At 41.6% G+C, this 21,910-nt stretch overlaps 1 protein-coding gene across 8 annotated transcripts in view; it reads right to left on the bottom strand.

The window, feature by feature from the left end:
* Nucleotides 1-21,910, bottom strand: part of Fhod3 (formin homology 2 domain containing 3) — a 412,004-nt gene that overhangs the window by 78,853 nt on the left and 311,241 nt on the right. For 5 of the 8 annotated variants that reach the window (XM_050134860.1, XM_050134856.1, XM_050134853.1 and 2 more), the window contains one exon: nt 19,789-19,893. The exons of the other annotated variants lie outside the window; for them this stretch is intronic. In XM_050134860.1, the coding sequence (XP_049990817.1) occupies nt 19,789-19,893 (105 nt within the window). The remainder of the gene's footprint in view (nt 1-19,788; nt 19,894-21,910) is intronic. 8 annotated transcript variants of the gene reach the window in all.

Genomic DNA, 21,910 nt, shown 5'->3' on the forward strand with positions numbered 1-21,910 from the left:
GCTCTTATTGTTAGCCAGAGTTCATGTAAAAACTAGACCATTCTCAACTGAGTGGAGGCCTCAATGTGGGGGTGGGCAGCCTAGTATGGGAATCACAGGAATGTCAAGGAAGAGAATGGGTGAGAGATGAGAAAACTGGAAACTCAGCAAAAATGTAAAAAGGGGATGAGCTGGGGAGTCAGCTGGGTCTCTGGGGAATAAAATACAACATGAAGAGCTATTGCTTCTGCTTGTCAACAAAGTTTTCCAAATATAAGATCAAGCACCGTTGAAATATACTGTCTCTTTATCCAAGGATGCAGAGGGGGCAAAACATATGTAAGTTCAGAGACAATATATTTGCACAGTTGGGGACATGGCGCTCCTCAGTGCTGAGAAAGATGGGATCCCATGTCACACACATCCAAGTCATCTTCGCGTAAATGTTACAAAACGGGTGGGAAGACAGAGGATTGCAACTCATTATCTTTATAACCAAGTTCTGTACCCCAGGCTCACAGGGAAGGTCTTAATGAGCCCTGGACACATAGGCATAGACAGAATATATTTAATTTTCACCCTAAGAAGTCCATACTATGCTGTATAGAGTCTATATTTTCTGAGCTGCTGTAATTTTGCAATTTTATTTTTAAAATGTTATATGCAGGTAAACCTGATGCACAAACAGTGTAAAGGGATTCCTTTAGTCTCTTGCATATTGATTGATATTAAGGTTATTAATATAATAATTTATATATAATATTATATAACATATCAATCTGATGCCCCACAATAGAGAAAATATGCTTTTCTTACACACACAAAGATTTAAAACCTGTCATTGGATCACTAAGAACATGAACAGATAGATAACCAGTACACATGTCATGTGATCATAATTCAGTTAAACTGAAAATAAATAGTAAGGAGATAAATCTGAAATAAAATCCTCATTAACTGTAAAATTTAACACACTCCTAAATTTTGCCTTCATACACAAATATATAAAATCAGGCCAAGAATTTGATTCTCTTAAGCTAATTCATATCTAAATCACCACCTCAAATGGGATTTTTCAGGGAACTTTACAAATGAGTCCAAAATCTTTGCAGAGGATCTGAGACTATTGTTCTTACTATTATTGTTATTATTAATTTGAATAAAACAAAGCAGAGCTTTGCCTCATGAAATGCTAAAACCCATTCACAAACCACAGCAGCCAGGTGTGAATGTGATCTTGATTCATAAGTGAAATGGACTCATGGAAGGAGGTCACTGTCTAGCACACACACACACACACACACACACACACACACACTACTAGTTCATACACACACGTCAACCCACATCAGCAGGGGCACTGATAGGCCCTGTACAAATGGTTTCAGTCACAGAATTCAGGGAGCCTTTCCTCATACCAAACATGGGGAACAAATTCTAAACAGTCAAGCCAAAAGTGAATTGTATAAGAAATCAACCTATGCTATGTGGAGTGCTACAAAACATGCCTCCCTCTTGTAGTAGAAGCGGTGTGACCACACCATTCCTCCCAGGGACACAGCATCTGCCAACTCATGCTTTGGTCTTCACAGGAGTCCTGTGAGCTGAGGTAAATGCTGCCCTCACCATCTAGGCTACCGTCACTCACATCCCTGCTTGTCTGGGTGATGGTGTTTTCCTGAGCTTCACGCTTCCTGAAGATCCCTGGAACGTTCTTCCTGGAACTTTGCACTATCACCAGGGATCCAGAAATCTCCCGCATGCTAATTAGCAATAAGGAATATCTTCCTCTTTCTGATATTTGACCGCAAGGATTTGGTTTTGTTTGTTTGTTTGTTTTTGAGAGGAAAGAGAAACTTGAAGGACATTATTTTTCTCATAGGAATTGAACATTTTTTCAGTTACACTAATGTCAGCAATACAGGACTGGTTCCAGAAAGAAATGAAACGATAGACTTGAGAGTGAGAGTTTCCTTCTTTTTTTCTTTTTTTTTAGATTTATTTATTTATTATGTACACAGTGTTCAGCCTCCATGTATGCCTGCAGGCCAGAAGAGGGCACCAGATCTCAATACAGATGGTTGTGAGCCACCATGTGGTTGCTGGGAATTGAACTCAGGACCTCCAGAAGAGCAGTGCTCTTAACCTCTGAGCCATCTCTCCAGCTCCGAGAAAGATTTTCTTAGGTTTGGAAACGAGCAGGTCCTTTAGCTCCACGCTGTGGAAGGCATCCCTTCTTTCCCAGTAAAAAAGTATTCTGCCCAACAAGCTGAGACAGCCAGTTCAATCATGACTTGAGTGGTTTGGGATGCCTCTTAGCGAACAGACTTAGACCTGGGCTGAGTGAACACAACCCAGATGATCTGACCTGAAATGGAGATGGAGGGCTCTCTGTCATCAGTGATCTTTCCCTTTTGATGATGAATTGGCACCTTGTTGATCTAAGAATCTGCAGACAGACTAAACATGAGATTGGAAGTCTTTCTAAAGACAGAGCTGAGGCAAATGGGAGAGAGGAATGCTAGCTTCAGTTTTTAAAACAGTTGAGAATCATTCAAGACAGTCTCAGTCTGCCAGCTAGCCTGCAGCTGCTGGGCCAAGCGATGGCCCTAAGCTCAGGAGCCAGCAGCTCAGTCTTGTTTGTTCGTTGCACAGTGAATTCAAATGGACACACAGCATCTTCTAGAGACAGACCTCAAGTGGTACAGCTTGGTACAGCTGGGGCTAACAGAGCTAAAAGTGTAAGATCTCAGAAAGGTGTATTACACAATAAACCCAAGAATAAAGGAATATTGGGTTCCCAACAAGGCAAGATTTGTGATATACTGATTAAAAATGCCAATGTAGGAAACGAAAGGACACACACACCGAGTTTTTGTGAATAGTCCTTGTAACTAAAGCTTATAGACCCAAGGAAGCACACACAATAGATGTAAGAGCCCAGTCAAAAGAGTAAATTGGCAATGCAGAAAACTAATTAGTGAACTTGAACAAACAATTGACATCAATAAAAGCAACACACTATGGTGATATGCAAGATATCGCACTGGGCACCTGGGAGCCCCTCTAGGTTCAAGTCTCCTGCCAACCCTAAGAAGGCTCCCTTAATTAAGATATGTGCTTCCCTGCTCCCCTATCCAACCTTCCTTTATCCCAATCATCCTGTTTCCCCAAGTTCCCCCCATCCTCCCCTTCACACTTTTCTCTCCCCATCTCCCCTTACCCCCTCCCACCCCACCCCCAAGATCCCAATTTTTTGCCCGGCAATCTTGTCTACTTCCCATAACCAGGAGGATAGCTATATGTTTTTCTTTGGGATCACCTTCTTATTTAGCTTCTTTAGGATATCAAATTATAGACTCACTGACCATTATTTATCTCTAGAAACCAATTATGAGTGAGTACATCCCATGTTCATCTTTTTGGGTCTGGGTTAAAAAAATAAATAAATAAAAGCAACACACTAAAATTCGAAGAAAAAGAAGAATCCGCAGAACACTAATAATGCTTGGAAAACCACTCAACATGTAACTGAAGTGATCATAAGAAAGGAGAGATTAAATTTTTTTAGAGAAATAGACACTGAAAAGTTTCCCAAATACTGAAAACTATAAACCACTATGCATAGAAATTTCATTAATCCCCGCATACAAGAAATATCAAGAAGACCATAGCAATTCATATCAAACTCAAATTGAAAAAAATCAATGACAAAAAGATAATCTTAAAAACAATCAGAGAAAACAGATGCACTGCACAAAGAACAACAGTAAACATGGCAAATTATTGTCAAAATTGATGGGAAAGAGATGAAATGCAAAGAAGAAATGTAGAAAAAAAGAGATGAAAAGCAAACAGAGAACTTCACCAATAATTCTTTTGGGGAGCATGGAGGACAGTCATACTTTATTTAAACTAGAAAATGTATTTTGTTTACATTGCACCAAGAATTATCTAGTTTATATGGGTTTGCAGAAGTAGCAAATTCCTATGGAAACACAAGTTGAAATAGCTATCTGAAAATACATGCAATACACTAAAAAGAAAACCCCTCTTCCTCAGGAACTCTTTGTCCCAAATGTGCAGTTCTGAATACATCCTGAGGAAGTTACAAGGAGTTTGTAAAGGTCAAACACATTATTCTTTTCATAGTGAAACTCACAGAAGCCAGAGCCGCCACTGCAGCGTCTAACAGCCTGCAGATTTATGCAGTGTTTCTGTTAGTGTTTATAAAAATGTAAATATTTTGTAATTGACATTTTAAGTTGCCCTTTAGACTAATGTATTTTTCTATACAGAGCTATACAACTACAAAACTGAATGTTTTATTTCTTCCTTTATTAGGCATTTTAGTCATTTTATTATATATATTTAGATTGTTTTTAGATATGGAAATGGCTAGCAATTTTTGGTATTTAATATGCCATGGATTTCTATAAATGCTTCTAAGACAAGGTTAGGGGAGATGACATGATATATTTTACTGCCCTTTTAATCAAGCCTCTTGGTTACCAACTTGCATTAGTTAAAATTGGAGATCTGTACAGCCAATATTATCCTAAATGGAGAAAAACTCAAAGCAATCTTATTAAAGTCAGGAATGAGGCAGAGCTGTTCACTATCTCCATTCCTTTTTCAAAACAGTTCTGGAAACACTAACTGGAGAAATAAGGAAAGAGAAGGAAATGAAAGAGACACAAAAAGAATAGACAAAAGTCAAATTATTCTTATTTGCAGATGATATTATACAAAAATTTATAGAATATACAGAAAACATTCAGAAACATTCAACAATTTCAGCAAAGGATCAGGGTACAAAATCAACTTTAGAAATCAGTAGTCTTCTATACAACAAAAAGCACACTAAGAAAGAGATCATGGAAGCACTCCTATTTACAATAGCACCAAAGACAATCAATTGTCTTGAAATAAACCTAACCAAGGATATGAAAGATCTCTATAATAAAAACTTCAAACATTTGAAGAAAGAGTGTTGTGGAATAATCTTTTTGTATACCATGAAGATGTGTCTTTGCCAAGGCACCTTCTCATCGGTTTAATTAAAAACTAAACAGTCATTAGCTAGGCAGGAGGTATAGGAGGGACAGTCAGATACAGAGAACTCTGGGAAGAAGAAAGGTGAGGTTGCCAGGAGACACAGGGAGAACAAGACAAGTTGGAAGAAAGATAAAGTGTTGAATCATGTGGCAATACATAGATTGATAAAAATGGCGAAAGTTGTAAGAGTGATTTAGTAATAAGCCTAAGCTATGGTTAAGCTTTTACAATTAATAACAAGTCTCTGTGTCATTCATTTGGGAGCTTGCAAGCGGGACAGAAAATTCTGCCTACAAAAGAGATAGACACTAGAAAATGGAAAGGCATCCTTGTTCATGGATTGGTAGAAATAATATTGTGAAAATGACCATTCTACCAAAAGCAATTTATAGAATCATGACAATGACCAACATGGCAAGACTTGGATAAAAGTATAATAAATGGCAATCGACTTGAGGCGCACTCAACAGGAAGAAAGTCATACCAGATACTAGAAATTTAGCAGCTTCCTATGGAAGGTCATGGACCTTAAAAAAGAATCTACTATTACCACTCTGCTAGACAAGCATAATCCCATCCTACATCCTAAATCTTCTCCTTATATCCACAGATGATATAAGGATATATAGTTACCTTCTCTTAGCAAAGAAGTCTGACAAATGGAGACCATCACAGAAAACTAAAACTGGACACAATGCAGAGGGCAACGGATCTCAGAGAGCCCAGCCTGAGTGGGCACATGTACATCTCAGTTCCTGCATCTGTGGCTCAGGGAAAATCTCCAAAATGGGGATAGAAATGCTGTAAGCACCAGAAAGAACACTGGGAAGTCGGCTATGAACTAGTCTCTCTCAGAAATGGCCGCATAAATAAGATGGGAACAACAGCAATAGCAATAGACACATACACATGGAAAGAGGAAAGCTTAGGGGCCCCACCCCAGATAAAGAACTAGAGACAGGTAATGACTACTGGGAGAAGCAGAATTAGCCTTTCCCAGGGAAGAACCCCCTTATTGGTTGCCAAAGGCAATCAGCCTTTGAGCTATACATAAAGAAAAAATGGACCCAGCAGGTTGTATTTATATGTAATTGTACATGCACACATACACATATATGTTCCATATATGTATGCAATAATAATCAGAAGAAAAAGAGGCTATCAACGTTGAGAGTTGAGGAGAGGAATGGAAGAGTGGTTCAAGTGAGGGTTGTTGGGAGGGGCTGTAGAGAGGAAGGAAATGGGAAAGTAAAAATATTCTATTTCACTTTTTAAAAAATTTAAAAATTTTAAGAAAACATAAAAATATTTTTGAGCTTGATAAAATGTATAAGCCTCTAGCCAGAAAGATAATGAAAAAGGACATAAAACAACAGTACCAAGCACGGAGAGATGACATCACTGTAACACATATAGATACTGAAGGAACAAGAGGCAACTATAGACAAGTGTGGGCAATTAACGTGATCAACTAAAAACCCCTGAAAGACAAAGAAAAAGGAAAGGCGAACCTTAACTGTTCATAGCGGAGGAGCCTCTGTTGAAGAAATGAGATGTATGGTTCCAAGCTTTCCAAGAAGAAAAGTCCAGTTGTCTTCATGGGCAAATTCTAAAGACTATGTAGGGAAGAGTTGTGCCAATCCCCCAGGAGAATATAACATCACATTAACAGAAACCTCATTTAAACACGCAACTCAATCCATAATGATGGTGGTTGCTTAGGGCATGGGAAAGACACCAGTAACTACGAAGAGGCATGAGAGTATTATAGAAGGTGAGAGATGCACCCACGTGCATTACCTTGGTGGTGCGAATGGCTTTGCTGGGACACATATGACAGAATTCCTATGGAATTTTCATTTGTCAATTTTACTGTGAAAATGGTTGGGAAAAATATCCTTTTTTGGTTCAAGTGAAATAAAAATCTTATTGGTAAAAGAAGCAAATGTTTCCCACATAAAAATGTAATCTCTAATTAAATATTAACAAAAAGCCAAGTGAAGTCTCCACTGCGTCTGATATTTCAAATTATCACTCAGTTCACAAGGGGAAAATGCAATTTTTCCACAAAGATTTATATGATCACAGAACAGTAGAATGAGGATAATTACACTGAGCAGTGGGATGGCTCCCCCACCTGACTGTGAAGCTGAGTGTCACATGACCTGGGGAATAAAGGAGGAAGTGGCAAGGGCAGTAACTTCTGCCCAGGACTGTCCTAGCTCACAGCGGGGGCACTGTGCTATCCAGCGCCCCAGTTCAGGTGGCAGGCCCAAACTGCTCACTTCACACAGCCAGGAAGAGAGAAGGGAAGGAGCTAGGAGATCCATAATCCTTCTAGAGGACATGTCCCCAATGACCTTAAAGCCTTTCTCTAGGCTCCACCTCCTAAGGGCCCAACTCCCTCCCAGGAGCACCAAGCCATTAACACTTGATCCTTTGGTGGACACTCAGCAACCAACTAGAGTACCCTAGGAAATGTAAACACCTTTCACATCTGGGCTGCAGCCAGGAAAACAGTGAGGAAACAAGTCCCAGAGCTAATGCCAAGAACATGCTGCTGCCCTCCACTGTCACCACTGCAGCGACCCCGAGGACACCCGCTGTCCAGAAGGCTGCCACTGCCTCCTGGTGTCTTCTTCAGCAGGCTACACACTTGGTTTCTATACAGTACTGAGCTTCCAGGCCATGGGTGGGAATCAGAGGATTCACGCAGGGAGCTAGGGAGGTTGGTCCCCCAAGGAGTCTCAGGTTACCTGGCTGGCTCATGAGAAGGCACAGGGCCATTCCTTCAGGCCCTGCTGTCCTCAGGCTTCAGCCATCTGCTGGCTGCTGTTGCTGGCCCTGACCTTAGCACTGAGCAAATCTTGCCCGTTTTCTCCTCCCTTCTTACTTTCCAGCCTTCTGTCCAAGACCCTGAGTTCTCCAGCACAAAAGGAGGCCAGTCCTCTCTTGTCACAGCTCCAGGTCCCCCTTGCACAGTTTCACGACTCCACTATTCTGGCAGCTTCCAGAAGCACTGACTGCCACAAGCTGTCTGGAAGGTTGGCTGACAGACTGATGTCCACCCTGCCCATCCCTGTCTCCCACTTGGGGTCAGTGCTCCCTCTGTTCTCTAATCTCTGAACACCAGATTCACTCCATGCCATCCCCCAGTCTCACATCCTGTCCAGCTCTTTGAGACCATGGTTTAAAGAAAGGTATAGACTCATCCCATCTCCTCAGCTCCTCTTGACTGTCTGCCCCTTGCCTCCAACCCTCACCAGTAAAGCAATGAAAATTTTATCTTATGTTGGCAGCTAGCTCAATTGCCCATACTCCTTGAAGGGTATCCCTCTGAAAGAAGGCTCTCCCTACTTGCATGGCCTAGTCTCCCTCTCTCTCACCTTTCCTTCCTTCCTCCTTCCTTCCTTCCTTCCTTCCTTCCTTCCTTCCTTCCTTCCTTCCTTCCTTCCTTCCTCCCTCCCTCCCTCCCTCCTTCCCTTCCTTCCTTTCTTTCATGTGTGTATGATATATATGTGTATAGGTATGCAAGCCCATATAGTTTTAAGGTCAATGTAATATCTCTCTCTCTCTCTCTCTCTCTCTCTCTCTCTCTCTCTCTCTCTCTCTCTCTGTGTGTGTGTGTGTGTGTGTGTGTGTATTCAAAGTGCTGGCACTGAACCTAGGGCCTCAGGCAGGTGAGACTAGCTCTCTACCACTAAGCTACACCACCAATCCTAGATGTCCCATCTTTTCCTAGCTCTTCTATGAAGGCTCATTTTCTTCGTAGTAGTTATGACAATGGAAACTATATTTGGTGACTCCTTTTTCTGTACATACATATGTAAGCCATAGGAAGCTAAGGACTGGGTGTGATTCCAGCAATGCTGGATTAGCATGTCCAAGCACAGGGCACACACACAGCTGCTATATGCAAACCATGGGTCTTTAGGACTAGTGTCCCCTGTACACAGCATGTCCAAAAGCAAGCCAAAAGCACAGGAGCCTCTATTATAAGACAACACTTAGTTACTTCTCATTGCTGGGCGTGGAGGGAATGGTGGGGAAAGCAGAAGTGTACAAGTACTAAAGAACTGGGGGTGCACTTTCTCAATAGGAAACTGTAATCTGTAATCTTTACATGATGCCAGTGGAAAACAGGGACAACTGAGAATTATTTGTCCCACCACAAGAGCATACCAGACGGGTAGTGCACACAAGGCTTACACCAGGGCACTTGGTTGCGTCTCAGCCCTGTGGAGACCCGACTTCGTCTATAATTTCTCTGGTGAGAGATACTTGACCCTTCTAGTTACCATCCTCATGTAAGCCTCTATGTTATGTAAGACATGTTCTCATTTGCAAACAGCATTATAATATGGCTACTTAAGGTTACTGGGCACATCATCTATAGATGAGGGAGGAAAACTATGCACTGTCCACAGGAAGAAAACAGGAAGAGAGGTTACAAGCAGTCCATGTACTTGTTATTTGGCAAAGGTATAGGAAGAGGACAGTGAGCTGGTTGTTTGATGGGAAAGCATGACTTGTGGCTAACGGTCACCTAGCAGGAAGGACATGGAATGGGCAGAAAAGAGTACTGTTGGAGTGGGAAGCCCTGAAGACAGAAGACCAAGAACACAGGGCAGCATGAAACGCTCCCAGCAAGCACACACTTGGAAAGTCACATGAACACCGGGTTCTCTGGGCTACAGTCCTACTTAAAATTGTCTCCATGTCTTCAACAAAGTGAGCATCTTCACAGCATAGTTATTTTTAATATACTTATTTCTTTATTATGTATATAATATTCTGTCTGTGTGTATGCTTGAAGGCCAGAAGAGGGCGCCAGACCTCATTACAGATGGTTGTGAGCCACCATGTGGTTGCTGGGAATTGAACTCAGGACCTTTGGAAGAGCAGGCAATGCTCTTAACCACTGAGCCACCTCTCCAGCCCCCTCACTGTATGGTTTTACAGGTCCAACATGCTTAGTTTTAGACTACAGGAGGTAAGTGAGTCCTGGTTTAGAAGACTAGGGATAAATGTGTAAACCTTAAGTGCCAAAAGCTGAAATAGAGGCACAAGAGAATATATCCACAATATGTTCAATGTGAACAACTCAGGGGACAAACATAATTTTCTTTGGTCTTGGAATATAAAAAGAATCACATAAGGAGAGAGGAGAGAAGATACATTGAGTTTAAAAGAGGAGCCCCAGGACATCCTGGTTTGTTCTTTGGACAATTTCCTTGGGACTGAACTACAGTAAGGATGCGTATACAAATAGCAACACGGTTGGAAGATCTGTGTAGAATTCAGATGGGAGAGCTCCCACTTGCAAACTCAATCACACAGGACCTGCCACTAGCCAGCAAGGGGACAGTCAAGGTTTCCACGAAGGAAAAGCTCCCCACTCAGAGCTGTAATTCATAAAAGAAAGGACATAGCCTACTGCTGTATCCAATTCCTGGCATGATTTAGTTCTTGAACTTGAGCAGTAATGGTGACGAGCCAGACCCCACACATGTGCAAGAACAAAAACCCCTAGTATCTGCTGAAGACAGGCATTCTTAGGTAGTTCAGGGACTGGTGAAGAACCCCAGGACTCTAGAGCACACAGTCACTATGTGATGTCACCAGACCTTACATAAACATACTCCACCAATGGAACCTGCCTTCCTCCTCTTGTGCACTCTGGATGGAAGGCAGTGGATTAATTAGGACCACATTTTGCTTCCCAGAGACTCTTATTGCTTGTAATGAGATTGCTATCAAGACCTAGTGGCATGCAGGCAGGAATCCCACAGCACAAAGAGCAGACAGCTTCTATAACTGAAGGGCAGAGCTTTCACTACATGGGTCCATTGACTTCTTTTTGTCAGGGTGACATAAGGTGTCACCATGAAGAAAGCTGATCGATCCCCTTTACACTGCACTCCATGCTATTTGGAGTTTTCCTCAGCAATGTTTAGTTTAGTGGGTTTTTTTTTCTTTATCTAAGTTGATCAAACAATCTAATTTTTTTAAATGCTCCATTGGAGGGTGGAAATCTCAACTCCACCGACACAATTAAAAACAACAACAAAAAATTCTAAGCAGATCAAGTGATAGAACACAGCCAGCAAGTATCTGGGACCCAGACAATCTCAGAGATTACATCTCTGTTAAACGCTGAGACTTGAAACCCCAGGCAAGGAAGACATTGAGACACATGTTGATACTAGCAAGGTCAGCACAAGAAATCACCCTAAAGAAGACGGGGAGAGAAGACACCAGTAATGGGGACCACACAGAACAGATGTCCATCTGGAGAAGGCCAGTAGGGTGAGGAAGACACCAGTGCCAGTGAGCTACACAGAGGACAAGAGTCACAAGCATGGTTTTCAGGAGAGCGCAGGAAGAGCAGAAGCAACTAGCACTGAAGGACGTACATGAAAGTAGAGATGGCCACAAGGACAGGAGGTCACTGTACAGCTGGAGCAGGTGGGTTTTCAAGGGGGTCAGTGGAAGCGAGAGTTCATTAAGGGGCTTGAGCTGGAAGCAGAAGCTACTGCTTAGGCCAGCTTCCTGGTCCCCATATCCCCAAATATTACTGTCCCCTTTATTTCAACGCTGCCAATCACCACTCTAAGCTTTCAAAACAATGCTGTATAGTCATGTTTCAGTTACAAACACTGGCAGGAAGGGGAGCCCCTGATAGCCTAGAGTGACTGCTTCCAGAAGATGGGAGCCATTCCTCAGGAAGGGGTCTGGACACATCAATGCATCAACAAACCTGCCGTCCTTCCTGTTGGTTAAGACAAACCTGGTGTTGGAACAAGGAGAAAAACTTAAGATTCTTCCTCTGCCAGAGTAATTTCCAGGCAGGTAAAGTATTTAGATGTGAAAAATGTAGAGACAGCAATGTTACAAGGAACCACAAGAGAAACCGCTTTCTTCAATAGAAACACAAAGCACAGAAGACAGGAAGAATTGATGTGTATTACATTTATCTGGTAAGGTTGAAATGTGTCTACCTGTTCAACTGCCAACTTGACAGAATCTAGAATCCTAGGAGATAAACCTATGGGCATGCCTGTGATGGAGTTTCTACGTTAGATTAATAAACACGAGGAGACCTACCCTAAGTGTGGAAGTAACCATCCCATGTGCTGGAGCCCTAGATTGAAAAAAAAAGAGGAGAAAATGAGCAGGCTACCTGCATTCATCACTCTCTGCTTCTTGATTACAGAAGCAGCATGGCTAGCTGCCTCTTGCATATGCAGCCAGGCTTCCTTATAATGATGGACCGTCTTCTCCAACAGGGAACTATAGTAAATACTTCCTCCAACTAATACAACATCAACAACTTCATAAATAGAATGTAAAGGATCCCACTGTCACTTATTAAGTGCTTTTGCAACTCATCATGAAAAGAGCATGAGGACAATGAGCCAAAAGTAGAAAAGGAAACAGAAAACATTCAACACAATGCAAGTAAGAAAAGTGCAAGTCACAGATTTACTTACGTACAACTACACGTCAGAAGCTTACCTCTTGACAAAGAGATGGAAAACTAGGCTCTCACCACTATATTGAAAACCAAAATTGATATGGTCTTTATGGATAACAGTGACAAAATATCAAAACTTAAAAACTATTACTTTTTTTTTGATACAGGATCTCATGTAGCCCAAGATGGCCTACAATTCACCATGTAGCTAAGGATGATCTATTAATTCAAAATCCTCCTGCCTCTACCTCTTGAAGTGCTGTGCATTCAGCACTATTTTGATTTACTAAACCCATTTGGGGGGAGTATATTAGCATCCTTCAGATAATCGCATGTATGCTAAATGACATATTCTAGGAAATACCCTCACTACATCACATATAACAGCAACAAACTGGGTGCATTACTGTGGATGGGCTGGGATGAAGCAGCACACAGAGAAAAACAGTAAGGCAAGCTGTTAAAAAGAGTGCTTCAGCTCCAAGCACTGCTATGGAAAGAGAACCAAGACAGCATCACCAAGAGAAAAAGAAAGGCAAGGGAAAGCTGGGGTTGATATCTGTCTAAATGATCTAGAACATTGGTGTCATTATTACAGATGTGTGCTGGTCCCAGGAGTACACACACTGAGTCACTAGGATTGTCCCTTTTCAAAAACAGGAGGCAGTGCCACCACCACATCCTCCCTCCCTGTATACAACTTAACATTTTATACAGCACACACGTAAAGCCCATAAAACAATCAGTGAATTTAAAATAGCTTCTCCTGTGTTAAACTCTCGTAGCTCCACTTCTGAGATCATATATTCAAAAGAGTTATTTAAAAAGATATCTATATCTGCATGCCCATGCTCATCAGAGCATTGCAGACAGCAGTTAACGTATGAGTACAAGTCATATGTTCATCAACAGAGCAGTGGGTGAGGAAGTGCCATATGAAAGCTTAATGAAAAAGCATTTAAAAAAAAGAAAATATTGCTATCTATAATATACATAGGTGGAGTTTGTACTACGTTTATTAAGGCATCCATATAAAGACAACATACAAAATACCACATGGCTCTTTTATCTATCTATCTATCTATCTATCTATCTATCTATCTATCTATCTATCTGTCTGTCTGTCATGCAATACTAGAGACTGAGTCTAGGGCCTCTCACATGGTAGGTAAGCATTTTATTACTGAGCTATGTCCCCAAGCCTGCATAATCTCTCTTGCATGAGACATCTAAGACATCACAGATGTAGATAAAGACTAGAACAGGGGTTACAAGAACGGGGGAGAGGAGGATGAGAAATTACTGCTGAACGGGTGTACAGTGACAGCTATACAGATAAGTAAGAGACACACTATAACAGCTAAGATGCTACTACCTGGCAAGGTGGCTCTCATGTGGTCACCACAATGTACCACACCCCATGTACCTTACTACCCCTTCTAACTACCTAGTGGATGCCATTACTGGTTTATCTTCCCCCAGGAAGAGGAAAAGCTCGGCAGGGAAAACCGTAGAAGCCAGGCCATTCTGAGCAAGGTTTCTGAACACTGTGCTAGAAGGCAGATAGGCAACTCCTGCTTATGGTAAGCAATCAGCGGTACTAGCTCTATCAGGAAGACAGAATTAGTGCTAACCGTACACAAGGGGCCTGGGGTTCATCTCAGCCATGTCCACAGGAAGTCCCTCCTAAAGTCTGGCCCCAAGGATCCTCCAAGGTCCTCCTCCTAGGCAGTTCTGCCCAGGCCTCACTAAAAGTGAACTCTCTAGTCTAAGCACAAGGACTGACTGTCTTAAGTTACCTTTAGCCCCTTGTGTCCACTCACTCAGCTGGCTCAGTCTAATCGCTACCCAGCTGCCTTCTACCGCCATTTCTTTTTTTTTTTTTTTTCTACCGCCATTTCTGAAGAGGCCCGCAGCATGGAGCCAGCACCACAGGGAGGGAATGGACATGTGTTCTGCCTCTCTCCATGCCGATGGCCCCAAACTTCCCTGTGCTGTAGTTAGCGCTCATTTGTCTCCTTGGAATACTTGAGATGAATGGTTCAAATATTCCTTTAATTTTGTTGTCTTTCAGAAAGAAAATATTTAGACCTTCTCTGCTCAAAAAGCACATTTTCCAAATTGGGGCCTTTTCAAAGTCTGATTTCATTACACACTTGCGTCCTAAAGCCTTGAGGATATTGTAAACAGTTCCAGCTTTCTCGTTTTGTTTTGGCACAATCTAAATTCCAATTTCATGAAAATTAGTGCTGTGCTCTCTGTTTCTAGAAGACTGCTTTAAACGACTCTGTCACTGAATGAGAGATGGATTTACCTGATATCCTTGCATTGGTTTGACTGTATAAAGTTTTTGTCAGAATTTCCTTCCTGGGTCAGTATATCCGTGATGGCTAATCTTGGTTGTCAAATTGACTAGATCTGGAACTATCTAAAATATAAGCATGTGGGCACACCTGTGAGGAATTTTTCTAGAGTGGACTGTGAGGTGTGAAGATGTACCCTAAATCCAGACAATTCAAAGTGGGAAAATGCACCCTAAATCCAGATCATGAGATCAGAAGAGCCACTGTAACTCGGCCATAGTTGGTGGCCGTCAACATAAAAGGACATGGCAGAAGATTTTTCTTTTGTCTGCTTGCCCTCACTCTTGTTGGCAAGTTTACCTATCCTGCTGCTATCTTTACTGGCATTAGCATCTATTTCTTTTAGATTTCAGCACAGACTGGAAACAAGTCTTGTGGATAATAACTAGACTCTGAGCCTTCTAGTCAGGAAACAGCCTTTGTCCCACTAAACAGACCACAGCCTATAACTCATGCCCATAAAGCTCTTTTTAGTATATAAATTTATTCTATCAGTTGTGTTCCTCTAGAACCCTGATTAATACAAAGTAATGCCAAGTTTTATTGACATCCAACACATTAACATGCCTAAACAAGCCTGAGGAATGGAAAACTAAGCTCATGATGATGCCCATTTTTTTCCTAGGACTTTGAAAATTCAGTCTCAGTTCCAAATCAAGACTATAAGAGTTCTAAAGTTACAGATTTGTGCAGGGTTCAGGCATTATGTTTACTAGTTGAGGTGTGGAGGTGATTGCTAACAAAAGGTACACATCTCTCCTTGCAAAACCATGCCTATTGTTCATAAGAAGCATCCTGAGATGCTTCTTTTCATTCTAAGCATACATGTATATATTTCAGTAATAAATCTTAAAAATTATATTGAGTATGTATCTCAGTAAAAATAGCTATATGTCTCAATAGAGCAAAAAAATAGTGATGTCCAATTGCATTATAAATAATAAACAAATAATTCAGCTTTCAAGCAATAAACTTCATAAAATGTCCATTATTGTGAGTGCAATTGATGCAATACACTCAGGCAACAGCAGAAAAATGTGACTTGTGATCCAGGGCTCCACTGCATCCATCTGCCTTCTGTCTGTCTGTCTGTCTGTCTGTCTAGTTATCTAGCATCGATTTACATTTATCTACCTATTATCTAACTACCTGCCTATAATCCATCCTACATTCCTACTATATACCCACCTACCTGTCATCTACCTATATATCTATTTCTACCTACCTATCTGCCTATCAGTTATCATCTTTTGATTATTTACATATATATAACATTCACCTGTCTTTCCATTTATCTTCTATAGTATATGAGTCTATCAATCTATCTGTCGTCTATTTCTTTATCATTACAGGCACAAAATAACAAGCTAGCAAGGTTAGAACAAGTAGTAATCAGGCTCACTGGATTCCTGGCACAATGAAACTGAGCTTTTGTCATTTCACGGTATCATCACACAATTTTCAAATCCTCATAGGAAGGATGTCCAGAAAGGATATGCAAATATAAAGGAAAGAATAAGCCCCAGAAAGCTAGTCTAGCCAGTGGACAGTGGCCAAGGTGACCAAATTCCTATGGCAATAGCATGCCATGAAAGAGAACAGGAGCCTAGAAAGTGGAATGGGTTAATATAAGATATAAGAGTTAGTTAATAAGAAGCCTAAGCTATTGATTAAGGAGTGTTGTAATTGATACAGTTTCTGTGTGGTTATTCGGGTCTGGGTGAATGGAATGAATGAGCAGCCAATGGGCTGCACATGCTTTTACATCTGCATATATAATACATGTGACTACACCCAAAGTGGACCAGTATCTTAAGGGTTATTGGCTGAAGGAGTTCCCACAGCAATAAGCGGTGATTCGCTGGATTCTTCAGTCAGTGTTTACCCTGCTTCTACCATGGATAGACCGTGGTACTATGGAGGACATAATGGCAGAACCTGGTTTAGTCCCAAAAGGACTGGTTACCTAGTAGGGTAGTTTGAAAGAAAATGACCCTCAAAGGAAGTGGCACTGTTAGGAGATGTGGCCTTGTTGGAGGAAGTATGTCACCATGGAGGCAGACTTTGAGGTCTCATGTATGCTCAAGCAACACCCAGCGAGATAGACCACTTTCTGTCACCTGCCAGTCAAGATGTTAGAACCCTCAGTTCCTTCTCCAGTATGTCTGCCTGCATGCTACCTCACTTCCCACCATAATAATGGATTAAAGCTCTGAAATGTGAGCAAGCCAGTAAGCAGCAACCCTCTATGACCTCTGCATCCGCTCCTGTCTCTAGAATGCTGCCCTGTTTGCATTCCTGTCCTGACTTACTTCAGTGATGAACAGTAATGTGGAAGTATAAGCTAAATAAACCCTTTTCTCCCCAGCTTGCTTTTTTGGTCATTGTGTTTCATCCAGCATTAGAAACCCTAAGCCATCTAGCAGACATGAGACTTGTAATGCGAGGCATACTCCAACATTCCTCACTGTGCATCCTAACCTTGTATCTGGTATGACAAAGATCATCTCCGTGGTAACAACCCCAAGTGACCTCACCTAATCCTAAGGGGACTGGAACCTATGCTAAAGACAGTATCCTTAACTGACTTCCCTATTACCAAGTCCCGACTTTGCTTAAGAATCTCGAATTCAGGGTCACTGTTGGCTGTGAAATCTGAGAGTTTAATATGGGTTCATTAGTTTTGTGTGCCAGAGGTATCTGATCCTTACTCTATTGGTGGAGGAATGCATGCATTTATTTTGCATGACACTGTGATACAAGGTTGTCACCTATAAAATTCATATATAAGAAAAACAATCAAGTTACAACACACCCACACATGCTCACCTCTCTCTCTCTCTCTCTCTCTCTCTCTCTCTCTCTCTCTCTCTCTCTCTCTCTCTCTCACACACACACACACACACACACACACACACACCTCTTAATCTATTAAATAAGTTTACAATTTTGCGTTGGGTTATATTCATGAGGCTTGAGTTGGATACCCCTGATAGGCCAACTCCACTGGACACCTCTTCTCCCTGTAACTATAAGATTTGTTTGTTCCACACCCCAGTCAAACCTTGTGTGGTGGTTTGAAAGAAAATGGCCCCCAAAGGGAATGGCACCATTAGGAGGTGTGGTCTTGCTGGGGAAAGCACGTCACTGTGCAGACGGGCTTTAAGGTCTCTTTTTTTCAAGCTTCCTTCAGGGTAACAGTCAGCTGACTTCCTGTTGCCTGCAAGATGCAGAACTCTCAGTTTCAGCACCACGTCTGCCTGCATGCCACTGCATGCCACCATGCTCCCTGTCATGATGATAATGGACTGAACCTCTGAAACTGTAAGTGAGCCACCACAATTAAATGTTTTCTTTATAAGAGTTGCCATGGTCATGGTGTCTCTTTACAGCAATAAGTACCTTAACTAAGACACCTAGCTCCAGAGATGTTTAGTAAAACACTTCCACATACGCAAAAGAGAATACGAATGTGAAATACTGGTCCTATTTAAAAACAATGGTTGAGGCAAGTGATCTCTGTAGTCACCCATGTTTAGATTCCCAGTGATATGCCCCATCCTTTCCCACCATCTCTGCTGGCTGCAGACAATGGCTTATTGCAGTATTCCTGTGTGGTCAATATTCTTTCCTCACCAAAATCCCCCTTTAAGGGAAAGGGTTGGTACAATCAGCATTTCACCCTCAGGGGGTGAATACCATCCTAGAGAGTGAGCTGGAAATCTAAAGGCCTTCTTGTCTCCAACTCCTGTACTCTTGCCATTAAGGGTAACTGCTTTTAATTGCTCTAAAATTACAGGTCTTACCTTTCCCTTGTAAACACATCCTTGCATAACCACTGGCTTCCAGGAGTAATAAGCAGCAAGGAGTTCTGGTGGTCTAATGCACTTGCCAAGTTACATTCCTTCTATGCATCCATACAATTCTATTCTCTTTGGGTAGGTCTTAAACTAATTGCATAGCACCTCGGTGGGCCCACTTCCTTCTGATCTACATAGATTTACTCATTCAAAGATAAAACATTGTCTCTCAGACAAATTGCAGAGCTCACGTAATATTCGAATCATCTTTAAAGGGCAAATCAAGACATCCAGACTTGCATACTTTAGAAGAAATGTTTATACTTTTTTGTTTTTATTTTTATGTGCATGAGTGTTTCGTCTGAGTGGATACATGTGTACCGCATGCATTCTTGGTGCCCACAGAGGACAGAGGACGGTGTTGGATCCCCTGGGCCTGGTATTACAGACAATTGTGAGTCACCATTTGGATGCTGGGAATCAAACCCAGGTCTTCTGGAAGAGAAGCCAGTGATCTCAATGGCTGAGACATCTCTCCATCCCCAGAAGAAATGTTTATAATATCTATGGGAAGTATATGGGAGCTAGCATAATAAGAACAAATCATCTTCTCAAATGAAATACTTGCTTAGTAAGTAGTGTGACTGTCAGAAAAACTGATCTTCTAAAGAAAAATTCTTCAGACTATACCTTTTACTTACGTTTTTTAGACCTTTCTTTGTTTTCCTTTGTTTTTGTATTTTATTATTTATTCATTTGTTTGGGGGCTTTTGTTATTTGTTTGTTTTGAGAGAGGGTGGCTTCTCTGTGTAACCCTGCTTATCCTGGAACTTGCTCTAAAGAGCAGGCTAGCTGCAAACAGAGATCAGGTGCTTCTGCCTCCAGAGTGCTGAGTTACAGGCGTGCATCACCACTCCTGGCTCTTTATTTTGTGATAGGGTTTCACATAGCCCAGGCTGTCATCAAATTCACTATATAGCTGAGCATGACTTTGAACTCTGGGTTTCTCCTGCACTAACCTACCAAGTGCTAGGATTACAGGCAAACATGAGTACCACTGGCTTCCTCTGACCGCTCAGGGTAACTGATTTTCACCATGCCCCCGACTCACCTGGCCTCCTGTGGGGACGAGAAGGATGATGCAGATGATGGGGACACACTTGGTCCAGATGAGGGGCCAGCGGAGTGGAAAGAATTGTTGCTGAAGTTGCTGTATCTAAAAGCACAGAGGTTTAGATTGGAGACAAAAAAAAAAAAAAAAGACAAAAGAAGTGATATTTTTTTCTAAATATAAGATTTAGAAAACCATCTAGCTTTTGCAAGAAAAATATTTCTGAAGATTCTACTGCAAAGCATGATTATTTAAAGGTACAGAGACTTACTAAGTACTGAATTTTGATGAGTCTTCATTAAAAATGTTCCCCAAACTCCAAAACCCACCGGGTAGGAAGATTCATAACAAAGAGTTTCAGAAGAACCAGCATGTCTCCTATTACTTTATAAATGCACATTAAAATTAATTGTGGACATAAATCAAGAACCCGAACTGTGTTCATCTGTACTGTGGTAATCTTTCTCTCTTCTTATGATTACACAATTATAATACCATCGAAGACCTGTGGAAACGTTTGCCTGACTAAAGAGATATCTTATTATTGCACATTCTGCTGCAGGTCATTTCGAATCTATCGTGTTCCTCTCCTTTCACCCATGGCCAGTCTGTCGCCAGGCCTTCTGGACTAGCCTATTGCTAAGAGATGAAGGCATCCAGACTTCATCCAACGCTTAACCCAATTGAAACCTGCAGTGGTTACAATAAAATGAACTTAGATCTTCTCCCAGCCATCTCTATTAAACAGACATTGGGATTTGTAGAATCTGGGAGCTTCCTGTTTGCAGAAATATCCTTCAGCAGTTTCTTCTGTGTAGGTGTCGTCACTGAGGGTGGCTCCCAGGGAACAGATCACCACCGGAAGCCCCATATAGAGCTGGCATTCACGTAAGGCAGCATCTACCCCTACATGTCACAGGTGAGGCCAACTCATTCCTTGAACTGTTTAGGGACACTGCATTAGGATGTGTGGGACCCCGAGGGTCACCGTGATGAACATTCACAAAGGTCTTGGACATGAGAAGTGCAGGCTGAACTCCCGTCAGCAGAGACTTGTGAGAAGTGACTGGACTTTAGAGATGCCCCATAAGATATTAGCACCAGAAAAACCACTTTAGAATTTCTAACGTTTATGTGAAAAAATAGCACATAGGAAAATGCGCAATAGTGCATTATTTAGCTCATGGTGATAGCTCAACCAGGTATGAGATAGAACAGCCAAGGAAGCATGGGTTCTTATTCGTTGACGCTCCATTGATTTTACAACCATAAAAGCTGACCAGTTTTGTAACTGACATCATGGGAAATGTTAATAAATGGGCTAGATGGAAACACCAAGACACAGTTGAGTCACACTGTGTAAAAATACTCTAAAACGTAAAAATAAATTTTAAAAAGTATGTTCATTCCCTATCTACTTCTAAAAAGTGGGAGATGGGTACAAAATTTCAAGTTTTAATAATAAATTGCGACAACAGAAAATATTCATATCCCCCCACTCTAATTCTAGGTTCCTAACTTAGGCAGCTTGGTCATCGCTTCATCAATCTGTGTGTTCACATGTCAGGTATGTACGCAGAAATGCACCTTCTCCACTAAGACTCAGACCACAAGGCTGGCCAGTGTCCTTTTCTGTTACTAAGTCGCTTTCATGGTCCTTGGTTCTGAGGACTTGATCCCCTTTTTCCAACCCCTCTCAGGTCACACTGAGATGGAACATGGGGGCTCACAGATGAATACGCTAACACAGAGCTGTATTTTCTGTTTTTCATTTCTTATTCTGAGACAAGATCTTCAATGTTTCCAAGGCTGACCTTGAACTCATGTAGAACCCAAACTGGCCTTGAACTGTGATTCTCTGGAATAGCTGGGGTTGCAGGATTTTCTTTTTTCTTTAAAAATTATCATCCCATATGTCTAATATGTTAATTCATTCTCCAGATCAGCACTGGATTAATTTTACAGAGGAAGTCACAATCTACAGGCTATTGAGAAGGCAGAGAAGCAAAGAATGAAGTTAAAGACAGGGCATTAATTGATGCCCCAGAAAGGGATGCAGAAAAGGATGACGAGAACCGAGTAGAGCCGGGTGCTGCCACAACACAGGCGCCCAGCTTGGCTG

Source organism: Alexandromys fortis, unplaced genomic scaffold, assembly GCF_014885135.2.
Source record: "Alexandromys fortis isolate MF-2015 unplaced genomic scaffold, M_Fortis_MF-2015_v1.1 scaffold_25, whole genome shotgun sequence".
Taxonomy (NCBI): domain Eukaryota; kingdom Metazoa; phylum Chordata; class Mammalia; order Rodentia; family Cricetidae; genus Alexandromys; species Alexandromys fortis.